Source organism: Moschus berezovskii, chromosome 2, assembly GCF_049115385.1.
Source record: "Moschus berezovskii isolate FMDL1 chromosome 2, NW_MosBer_1.0, whole genome shotgun sequence".
NCBI lineage: Eukaryota > Metazoa > Chordata > Mammalia > Artiodactyla > Moschidae > Moschus > Moschus berezovskii.
In genome coordinates, this window is record NC_142461.1 from 25069053 (window position 1) to 25081468 (window position 12416).

Consider the following 12416-nt stretch of genomic DNA (forward strand, 5'->3'; position numbering starts at 1 on the left):
AAAAGGGGGCGTTGATGCAGCTTTGCTGAAGGCTGTTTTTAGAAGCCTGGAGGGAGTAGAAAAATGCACGTAACATTAAACGTGGACACACACATGCATCGTAATAATGTAAACACTTGAATCTGTTCAAAACAGTCAGTCCCATGTCAAGGTCCTGGGATGAGAAGTGATTTCTAAACAGACATGCCCTTACAGTCTGCAAGCTGCCCATGGTCCAATGAGAAGGGAATCAGAGACAGGAGTAAAGTCTGGGGGGAATCCAATTGAAGAATAACCTATTTTCATGCCTCAAATCATGCTACACTAGTGTAGAGCCTGCTGTTTTTATAGGTTATGTCAGAAGAATCTTTCCATGACAATCTTTCCATGACCTAGCGACCTCATCCTAAAAGTATAAGGTGTATTTAGGATGGTAGAAATATTAAGCTACCTATGTTTAATAATTTGAGCAAAGCTAATGACAGGAATTAGGCACAATAATCTTTTTAAACTGATTCAAATAAAACAAACATTGAAGTTTCCCAGATTTTCTATTAGTTACAAGACTACATTCAAAGACCTACTTTTTATGAAAATTTAAGTTAGTACAAAGGTACTTATACCCAGTCTCATCAGAAACCAACATAAATGGCAGCTGAAGGCAGGTTTCTGAAACATCAGGCAGGACAGAACACTTCCTCCCACAACCCCATGATTCAACATTGGCACAAAATCTAGCTATTTTACTGCAGCCACCTTGCAAATTGGGAAAGGAGAACATCAAGGCTGTATAGTGTCACCCTGCTAATGTAACTTATATGCAGAGTACATCATGAGAAATGCTGGGCTGGATGAAGCACAAGCTGGAATCAAGATTGCCGGGAGAAATATCAATAACCTCAGATATGCAGATGACACCACCCTTACGGCAGAAAGCGAAGAACTAAATAGCCTCTTGATGAAAGTGATAGAGAAGTGTGAAAAAGTTGGCTTAAATCTCAACATTCAGAAAACTAAGATCATGGCATCTGGTCCCATCACTTCATGGCAAATAGGGAAATAGTGGAAACAGTGAGACTTTATTTTGGGGGGGCTCCAAAATCACTGCAGATGGTGATTGCAGCCATGAAATTAAAAGACGCTTACTCCTTGGAAGAGAAGCTATGACCAATCTAGACAGCATATTAAAAAGCAGAGACATTACTTTGCCAACAAAGGTCTGTCTAGCCAAAGCTATGGTTTTTCCAGTACTCATGTATCGATGTGAGAGTTGGACTATAAAAAAACCTGAGTGCCGAAGAATTGACGCTTTGAACTGTGGTGTTGGAGAAGACTCTTGTGAGTCCCTTGGACTGCAAGGAGACCCAACCAGTCCATCCTAAAGGAGATCAGTCCTGAATATTCATTGGAAGGACTGATGCTGAAGCTGAAACTGTAATACTTTGGCCACATGATGTGAAGAATCGACTCACTGGAAAAGACACTGATGCTGGGAGAGTGAAGGCGGGAGAAGGGGACAACAGAGGATGAGATGGTTGGATGGCATCATCGACTCAACGGACATGAGTTTGAGTAAACTCCAGGAGTTGGTGATGGACAGGGAAGCCTGGCGTACTGCAGTCCATGGGGTCGCAGAGTCACACACGACTGAGCAACTGAACTGCTTTTATCCCACAAATTTTAATGCCAAACTTTATCATCTCAAGACTTTATGCTATGTGAATGCTTATGTGCAGAAAACCTTTTATCACCACCGACTTAGCAGACAGCATGGCTCCTGTGCTGTCAAAACCCAAGGGAGGACAGGAAGGGCAGGGCTCAGAGTGCTCAGGGCAAGTGAGGACGGATGCTAGGAAAGCACATAAAGAACTTTTGGAATCAAGTCTCCCTTCAAATGGATTGCCATCCCAAGAAAGACAATTCCCCTAATTCCTTTTTCAATGAGTATATTTCAGGAATGTCAATTAAGTTTTATGGAGAGAGCTTTTCTTTCTTTGGAAAAACAAAATATTGAGTTTTGATATCAGAAACTTTACCTATCTTTATTCTTCAAACTTCACGTCAAGTCACAAATATATAGTCCATACCACATAGTAGCTATCTTGCTTCTTTCTGATGTGCGCTCTTTCAGGTAGAAAGAGCAGTAACCAAGAAAACACTGAAAATGAATTCAGTGAACCGATTTTAAAGTGTACAATACATTCCAGTGTGGTCCACTATGTACACTGTTTAAAAGTGTGTCTCCTCTAAAACATCACAGATATACATAATTCTTATCACAAAAGAAACCACATAGAGATTTATTAAGTTTCAAAGTTGTATCACAGGGAATTATTGTTTAAAACTATAAAATCTTGTGTATTTTGGAAGCAAAGTCATTCCAGATTAAACATTGCTGAAAAAACATCAAGCTTTAGAGATCATGGACATCAAATCCATTACTTAAACCAAGCAGTATTCAGAAAGTAGCCAACACTTTGTTTTGTTCTGTTGTCAATAAAAACTTTCTAATGAAGTTTAAGCTAAGAAATACCAGCAGGGAGAGTGAGGACATGGGGAGAGGGGAAGGTGGATGGGGCTGGGGGGCTAGCGCAGAGCAGAGCTGGCCAACCATCTGCCTGATTGTAAACTGGTAGACATAATTGTTGGGCTTCCGTGATAGCTTAAGAGGTAAAGAATCAGCCTGTAACACAGGAGACATGGGTTCAATCCCTAGGTCGGGAAGATTCCCTGGAGGAGGAAATGGCCACCTACGCAGTATTCTTGCCTGAAAAATCCCACAGACAGAGGAGCCTGGTGGGCTACAGTCCACGGGATTGCAGGGTCAGACACGAGTAAGACTGTTACAGGAGAGAGTCAACAATTCTCTATATAGCTTACTTCTAGAAAACAACAGTTCTCAGAAAACACTGTTTAGAATTGATAACACATATCTGAAAATAGACTGTTAGATGATTACTGTAAGTTTCAAGTTCTTCTGGTCAAACCAGTATTTATTTTCCTTATATTCTAGTTGTTGGGTAGCCCCCCTCTTTTTTTTTTTTTTCCAAATCAACCAACTTTTTATTCTTGAGGATAATATTAAAACATAACAGTTTCCAAGTCACTACAGATGGTTTGTATTAAAGTAATTGGAAAGGGAATGCAACTTAATCTCATTTCTGCCATGTCACCTGACACCTGGTATCTGATACTTTAGGAATTACAGGAACCATAAAAAGTGAGAAAAATAGGATTGTGTATAAATTAAGCCAGCATTATTAGATGTTTCTGAAAAATAACTTTTATTCTGAATCAGTGATAAGCTACATATTCATCTGCCACTATTTCAAGTCACAGTTATATTGACATCTCTCCTTTGAAACACTGAACCGTTTTTTCTACTTTCCAAACATCATTTGAAAGCAAATAATTATTCTAAAGATAAAGCATCAGAAACAAATTCTCTCCACCCAAGGTGACTTTAATTTTTGGATCACAACATTTTAGAGAGACTCCATTTAATTTTTCCTATTTTTACTTCTTCTTGGCAGTTTATGACAAGAAAAGCATTCAAAACATAATACAAATATATACAAGAATACAAGAAAAGTTTAAAACAAAAAATATTGTATTACAGTATCTCCAAATATGATGTGTTCTTGAAATGACCAGAAACCACAGGGTGCAGGTCCGCAACTCTCTCAAACCATACACAGATCTATGTTCCCATCTCTCCACACATATGTACTTTCGTTTTGCCTTTTGGTGCCTAAAGTAACTGAGACTCAAAAAGATACCTAATATGACATGAAAAACATGGTACCTATGACTTTTTTACATCCTAATCTGAACACATCTTAATTGGTACAATATTACTCTTAATAATAGGCAAGCAATACATATGAAAAGACATACCATAATACAATGTTTTCAGAATCATAAACAATTTCCACAATGACATGAAAAATCTGCAAATTAACTCACCTCATTATAAAGTGAAATTCTCACGTATCATAGTAAGAATGATACTATTAGAAGCATTCTAAATTATTTCATTTTCTAGTGTAGAAAGGTTATGGTAGAAAAAATAAGGTGCATTTTTAATAAGCCACCAAGACACTTTCTAGTGCCTGACACACATACACCCAGTGCAAACTATCCAAGAAAATAATCCTTATTTTAATATGAGATGTTTCACTACACAGCTCGACTAAAGGTAAAATGAGAAATAGCTTTCCATCATTAATATGGCATAATCAAGGACAATTCAATGTGTGTGTATATATATATATGGTCAGTGAAAATAACAAATAACATTCCATCCTTTTATTTATTGTTTTTAAATTCTACCTTACCTTTTAGAATTGTTCCCACTTCTAAACATTTATATATTTTCCTAGTTTCCATAGCTAACTAAAAGACTAGATATTTTGATGGTCAGCTACTAGAAATTAATGATCCACTGGTGATACCCTTGCTGTGTTTTCTTCTTTACTATGAAACCATAACCCTCTATTGCTATTTTGTTTCATGCAGCACCAACCCAACTTCATTTTTTTCCTTAAGAAAAAATAAATATATAAAGAAGACACTGTGAGGCATATATTCACAAGGTCTCAATTTCTTAAAACATAAGTATGGGTATATTTATTTCTCTCAAATGCATACAAGACAATAATTACACAGCAACAAATCTTTAGTTCAACAATGATTTGATTCATAAGCATCTGAATGAAATTTACATAATTTCACATCCATACCCTTGCATTTTAAATATCGTTAAGTAAAAAAGCCCCCCAAATAACCAATTCTTATATTTCCTATTTAGTCCTCTATACATCCAAACTTTAAAAAGTTACAAACTGAACATTATACAGAACATATAAATCATGTTTAAAAACTTGAGGATTTAAAATCACTGTTCCCCAATATGATTCATAAAAGTCCTCATGCTGATGGTAAAGTAAACTGGAGGAGGGGAAGAAAGAAGAGACAGACACAAGTTTGCTGTCTTAATATTTTACTAATCCTGCCAGTTAAAAACGGTGATGCCATGAGAAATAACAGTTTAGGTTTAATATGAGGAATGGACTCTGCCTCACAGTTTGAGACATGCATTTCAAGTATTTTCCTATTTGATCTGAGCTCCCTGCAGCAAACTGATGCTGAAAGAGAATAACTATTTTCTTCCGTACATTCGCTCAATGTCCGCCTGGTAATGTGTTTTCAGTTCTTTGCGTTTCAGCTTGAAGGCATCTGTCACCAGACCAGTTTCAGGGGTCCACGGTTCAGGGCTCAAACGGATTTTTACCGGAATTTCAAACTTTTCCAGACTTGCTGAGATGGTGGAAAAAAGAAATTAAAAAGTAAACACAAAGTCATGAAAAATACACAATTAAAATTCTTAGCAAAAGTTTTAACTTCCTTAGTCTACACGCACTCATCAAAATGTAGACCCTACAGCGAATAAATCTGACTTCTAAGCAATTTATCCCTTAGAAATACCAGAAGTAAAATATAGATATATATAAGAATTATAATAGCAAAAAACTGTTTAGAAAATCTACATGTCCATCAACAGAATGAGTTGGGTAAATTATGATATAGGCATAAAATGTACACAATTCATTCATTAAAAATAAGTTAGATCTATCTGGTATGGGTATATAAAGATACTTGCAATATATTGTTAGGTTTAAAAAAATAATTTTGCTTTCTGTTTGAACACTACATAAACTTACATGCAACTAGATATGTAGGATGAGGATACAGACAAAATAAACCATATGTCTCGAGGGGTTAGTATCCAGGATTTAAAAAAAGGAAGTGTCCCTTTTGATCTTATACCTATTTGTTTTCTTTGAATTTATTTTTAAAAAATCACTGTAGAGGGCTTCCCTGGTGGCTCAGTGGTAAAGAATCCTCCTGCCAATGCAGGAGACACAGGTTCAATTTCTGATCTGGGAAGATCCCACATGTCTCGGAGCAACTAAGCCCATGTGCCTCAACTGTTGGGCCAGCGCTCTAGAGCTTGGGAGCTGCAACTACTGAAACCTGAGCACCCTAGAGCCCGTGCTCCACAAGAGAAGCCACGGCAAAGAGAAACCTGCGTGATGAGAAGCTCACGTGCTGGAACGAGAGCAGCCCCAGCTCTCTGCAACTAGAGAAAAAGTCCCTGCAGCAACAAAGACCCAGCACAGCCAAAAATAAATAATTTTCTAACAATCACTTTTTAAAAACTAAGAAATAATACAGTTAAAACAGAAATCTAGTGACTGAGCCAGGACAGTCGCCATGAGCTCTGAGGAAGAATGTGTGCTCCCTACTGTGTTTCTCACACACTGCTCGACACCAAGGAGAGCCTCAAGAGGGGAAGGATGGAGGGGATGAGATCTGAAGAAGCACATTTCCTTATTAAGGCTGATTTACTTTTCCAGCACTTGTTTCACAAATATTTACCAGCAAAAGTTATTGTGTAAAATGCTTTAGTAAACACTGTTTTAAAATACAAAAATGAATAGTTTCTGCTCTCAACTGGTATACTATTGGGAAAAGGGTAAACAGCCATAATAATACATATATTTTAAAAGAACTGAATTCAAGATATAAGTGCCTTGGGAACAAAAATGATATATTAACTCACATAACAAAGTTTTATTCTTCAAAGATTACAAGTATTTCAGGAGTGGCTTCTAACTGGAAAAGCCACCATGAGAAAAAGCAGTACAGTAGGGACCAAGCATTAAGGGTCATGAGTCTGACAGCACTGTTTTGAGATGTGCAGAGACTCGCATGCAAGCCCTGGCAGCCCACGCTCAGCTATAAACACTCAGCACTGCACTACGTGATCAGACTCAAAATGATGCTAGCAACAGCGATATCATCTGCACCAGCTTTTAGAAAAATGAACCCAGCTACAATCACATGACCAGTTGGGGAAATGGGGACTCTAATAAAAACTATGAATATTTCTTCCTTATTTTGTTGTGAATATGTTTGTATATATGGTAAGCAAATACTTTTGTTTTCTTCCCCCATTCTCTTGTCATAATATATTAATAAGTTAACTTTATATCATAGTATTTAAGTTACAAGATATCAAAGTAGCAGAATTAAAAAATCACTTGGGTGTACAAACACTTCTGGAGAAAAGGTTCATGTATTTTCAGTTGTACACAAGGTAACTGTTTAATGTTAGGTGACAGTCTGACTTTGTTACTGTCTTTACTTGGAACTTAAACTATGGTTTAAGGAAATGTATGTGGGTGCCAAGCTGACAATAGGACGGTGGTGGTTTTATGCATCATCTGGACTAGGCTGGAGTTCCCAGTTATTCAATTTGAAAGTGGTTTTATAGATACGGCTAAGTCAGTTCAAAGACCTTGAGAGCTGAGCTGAGGCGCCCCCCCCCCCTCAAAAAAGAAGCAATTCTGCCTATGGACAGGGACTTTGACCCCTGCCTAAGAGTTCCAGTCCACTTTTACAACAGTCTGTCCTATAGATTGCCAGTTCTGTCCAACCAGCCGCCAGTGAAAGGGTAAACCAATTCCCTACCTTAAAAGTTTCTATAGTTAAATATATTTAACCTACTGATTCTGTTTCTCTGGTGTAAATCAAATATAGACTTGGCTTAAAAATGAAGTTGGATCCCTTCTTCACATCATATATAAAAATGGATTAACTCAAAATGGATTAGGACCCAAATATAAGGACAAAAACTACAAAACTCTTGGAAGAAAATAAAGAAAACATTTATTTGTAACTTAGATTAGGCAACAGCTTCTCAAATGTGAAGCACAAGCAACCAAAGGAAAAAAAGGAAACTGTTCCTTATAAAAATTAAATTGTTGTACTTCAAAGGATATCATCAAGAAAGTAAAAACACAACCCAAACAATGGGAGAAAATACTTACAAATCACATATCTGATAACGAATCTGCATCTAGAATATATAAAGACCCACATAGTGACAGATTTTATTTTCTTGGGCTCCAAAATCACTGCAGATGGTGACTGCAGCCATGAAATTAAAAGACGCTTACCCTTTGGATGGAAAGCTATGACAGACCCAGACAGTATATTAAAAAGCAGAGACAACACTTTGCTGACAAAGGTCCGTATGTAGTCAAAAATGTGGTTTTACCAGTAGTCATGTACAGATGTGAGAGACAGACCATAAGGGGGGAATGACAAAGAAGTGATGCCTTCAAATTGTGGTGCCAGAGAAACTTGAGAGTCCCTTGGGCAGCAAGGAGATCACACCAGTCAATCCTAAAGGAAATCAACCCTGAGTATTCATAGGAAAGACTATGCTAAAGTTGAAGTTCCAAAACTCTGGCCAATAAAAGAAAATGAAGTGTTGATACACGCTACGACAAAAATACAGAGATGAACATTACATGCTAAGTGAAAGAAACCAGTCACAAAAACCCATATACAACATGGTTCGACTTATGCAAAATCTCTAGAACAGGCAAATCTACAGAAACAGAAAGATCAGTGGCTCCCCAGGACTGAGAGGTCTGAGGTATGAGGAGGAGTGCCTGCTGATGGACACAATATTTCTCTTTTGAGGTGATGACAATCTGAAACTGATATGGCAATGTGTACAATTCCGCCAACATACTAAAAACTAGTGTATACTAAACGGTTGTTTGGTATGTAAATATAAGTCTGTTTATAAAATTTATTTTTAAAAAATATATATTAAGTATATAAATTTTAAATTATGCTTAATTGTTTCAGTATTCCACTTTATGGAGAAACAATATAGGTTTCTAACTTTAACTAGAAACCTAAACTCAATTCAGCATCAATGCAAGGATTTTGAGTTACCTAGAAAAGCTAGAAACTATATTCAGGCTGACATGCTACAAAACATAATTACTGCTGAAATAAAGGGTCAGAATAACTTCATCTAATTAAATGAGATCTACATATTTCATTATCCTGAATGACATATCTAAGGAGAATAAAAATGCACAGTTATATTTTACTTAACGCTGATGACTCAGATAGTATAGCTGTTTTTATTAAACCAAGAATATCAAACTACTCTCTGTGCCCACTCCACACACACACACACACACACACACACAAGGGGTAGAGGACACGTGAGGACAGCCAACTACAACCACAGTAACAGTGTACAGAGTCTTGGACGGTTCACTGTGGGCTAGGGTGTCTGGGAAGCCCAGCAGGCCCTTGGAAACAGCAGCGCAGAGTGGAGAAAGGGCCAACCCAGAAAACAGAAGCTGTGAGAAGAGAACATTCTGATACGTGTACGTCAGTGGTGGGCGTGGTGGCCTCATGTGTCCCCAGAGGAGCTTGAATGGGGGTGACAAGCATGTTCTCCCGACTAATGGGAGGAAAATATGATTGGTTTCTGAGCAGGAAATGTAACCTAAGCCCTTATAACAAAAACAGAATAAACAAGTTTAAGTATTCTCTTCCCAACTCAGTTCCCAGACCCAGTTAACACTCTCACTCACCTGAAATAGCAGCTTCCGAAAGTACTTTAAGTACCTCGTTTTCCATTTCACAGCTGTTACACAGCTCCTCCCAAGTCCCATTAAGTCCCTTCTTTCGTGCTAGTTCTGTTAGTTCCTTTTGATTTGGCACAACAAATCCAATGACATAAGAATGATAACTGAAATACATAAGGGATAACTTAGTTAGGGCACTAAATAGCATACTATGTTAACTGTGGTTACTGATTACACTGAAATTTAGCAGCCAACTCTACCATTTTAAAGAACACACATGAGGCCTATTTGCCACATTTATTTCATCCAACAGCCACTTTTACTGATTCATAGCACGTTCTGATGCTTCGGCAGAATTCATTGCTAAATAAACCTTCATCTGACATTTCATGATGAATTTCAACTATGTATATAATAACTATTACGATTCATGCTTTTAAAAGAAATTAGAAAATTTATCTTTAAAAAGTAATTCACATCAATAGACTAAACAAAAATAAAAGCTAATGGAAGAAGCTGTTTCTAAAAAAAAATCTGGCAACAAGTCAAATTAATGTGATTATACATACTTATTCTTTTGTTATCAAGAGAATTTGTATTCTAGAGGAACTCTAAGCACCCAAAGAATGCAGTCACCTGAAGAAATGACAGCATCATCAGAAGAAAGACAGTTCTGGTTAATATCTCACCAGAAAATCCAGAACTCTTAGCATCACTAAAGAAAACACTTCATGACTAACAGAGGGCAGAATCATTTATAAATTGATACGGTAAATCTCTAAAGTGGGCTGTACCTCAAAGTCTATTTCTAGATTGGTTCTTCTAACATCAGATTTTATTTTTTCATAATAAGTATTATTTTAACTGCGGCAGTAAGTCTCCTAGGCTGGCCACAAAACATCCAATCACTACCACTGGGGAATGATTGCCACATACAGTAGTGTTATGGAAAAATGTGAACAGTGTGTCAGTCTGAAATTCCAACACATTTCCCAAGAGTGCATTCCTGGGATTTTAACTTTAAACTCTCCTTCCCAGCTGCCTCTGAATCATCATGGGTGAGAGATGCTATGTGTTAAGCCACAACTGAACCGAGCTTAAGGGGGAAAGAAAGCCCTCCTTTGGGGTTCTTGGGGCCCCAGGCAGGCTCAAATTGAGACGGGGTAGTAAGAACTTAGCAGAGAACTGTTGGCCCACCAATTTCCTTCTTTACTCCCCTCTCCTCTAGACTGGTTGCGGGAAGCCTCCTTGTATAGAAGGACAAGTAGCTCGGAGAACCAAAGCAGCAGGAAGTAGGGTCTATTTTCTTCACCTTCCTATCACATGGGACTCTGCACCGAGATGTGAAACAGAAATGAGACAGAGGATGACATGGAGAGGAGCAGCACAAGGCAAGAATCAGCCAGTGGCTGTACTGAGAAGTGGAAACACATGAGAAGGAAGTGGTCTCGGTATAATTTTACAAAGAAGGCCAGCAGAGAAATGAAGGGCCGACAGCATTACCAAATGTTTTAAGCAGCATAAATTCTATGTTCTTACCTGTTTGCATATGCACAAATGTTGTCTATTAGTGGGAGATTCTTCAAAGCAGCCTCCACCTTCCCAAGAGAAACATATTCTCCTGCCTGTAGTTTTACAAGGTCCTTCTTACGATCTGTGCAAAAACAGGGCCAGGAGCGGGGCACATTGAAGGATAGTATTAACACACATTTATTAATACATACAAATATTGGCCATTCCCAACAAATACTGGTCATCCCCTAAGTAATCTGTGATCAGTTAAGTTCCTCACTGGAGAAGGAAATGGCACCCCACTCTAGTGTTCTTGCCTGGAGAATCCCAGGGACGGCGGAGCCTGGTGGGCTGCCGTCTATGGGGTCGCACAGAGTCGGACACGACTGAAGCGACTTAGCAGCAGCAAGTTCCTTATAAGACTTATGCTGAAATTTAAAACACATAATAAAATGAGGGCTTTATTTCTGTACCACTGAATACATTTCTTTTAAAAACTTAGCTTCTTAAGGGACCCCATTCTTAAGGGCTACAGGTATGTTCTGCTCAACAGATTATGTCTCCAGGACACCTTAATACCAGAAAGGTCAAGAATATATAATCAAGTGCCATGTGAAAGCTCACATTCTATCTAAAGAGAAGCAGGATGAAAAACCATATTACTTCAGTACAACATGGTAGTGCTAACTGTTGAGACTCTCCAACTTGCTGATTTTCGAAGAATTCCTGCAAGTGAGGCCTGAACTGAGTCTTCCGAGAAGACTGAGCAGCAGCCAAATGGAATGGCACTGGCAAAGAACAGAGCTGTGCCAGTCTGCAATGCTGCAGCACAAAGGAGATGGGGGCAGATGGGTGAGCGGGGCCAGCCGCAACTGAGCCTCTGGGAGCTACCCAAAGGCTTCCAGCAGGAAAGCAGTCAGTGAGATAGGGGTTTAGTAATCACGTGGTGGCCATGAGAGGGTGCACTGAGCAGAGGTAGGCACTGCAACAGAAAGGAATTTCTTGCAACAGGGTGGCAAAAGGTGCAGCCCTGACCTACGATCACAGAGACAGGGAGAGATGGACAGAACGACCTCGAGGCGTACTTTGTAAGGTAACGCAGCGGGATGTGGATTAACAACGGGGAGCTGGCTGCAGAGGCTGTCATCTCCTGCCAGTGTCGAGATGGCATGACTGGGATAGAAGTGCCATTAACTGAGACAAAGAACCCAAGAGGAGGAGGAGAATGTATTTTTCACATGTCAGTCCTGGTACTGAGCTGCCAGGCATTCCTTAGCTCTCAATGGCAAGGGAAGGAAATGCTTCAGACAGGCAAGAGTCTTGCCTGATAACCTCTGCTGCTGCTGCTGCTAAGTCACTTCAGTCGTGTCCGACTCTGTGTGATCCCATACATACACAAAAATGATGGCTTCCCAGGTAGCTCAGCTGGTAAAGAATCCACCTGCAATGCAGGAGACC

General features: G+C 38.8%; 1 protein-coding gene across 1 annotated transcript in view; it reads right to left on the minus strand.

The window, feature by feature from the left end:
- Positions 1-3234: 3234 nt before the first annotated feature.
- The window catches only part of ACSL3 (acyl-CoA synthetase long chain family member 3), a 73706-nt gene continuing 64524 nt past the window's right edge, over positions 3235-12416 (minus strand). Inside the window, exons 13-15 of the mRNA XM_055397471.2 lie at positions 10986-11100; positions 9453-9610; positions 3235-5298 (exon numbers count right to left, since the gene is read on the minus strand). Of these exons, the coding sequence (XP_055253446.1) occupies positions 5141-5298; positions 9453-9610; positions 10986-11100 (431 nt within the window). The 3' untranslated portion in view covers positions 3235-5140. The remainder of the gene's footprint in view (positions 5299-9452; positions 9611-10985; positions 11101-12416) is intronic.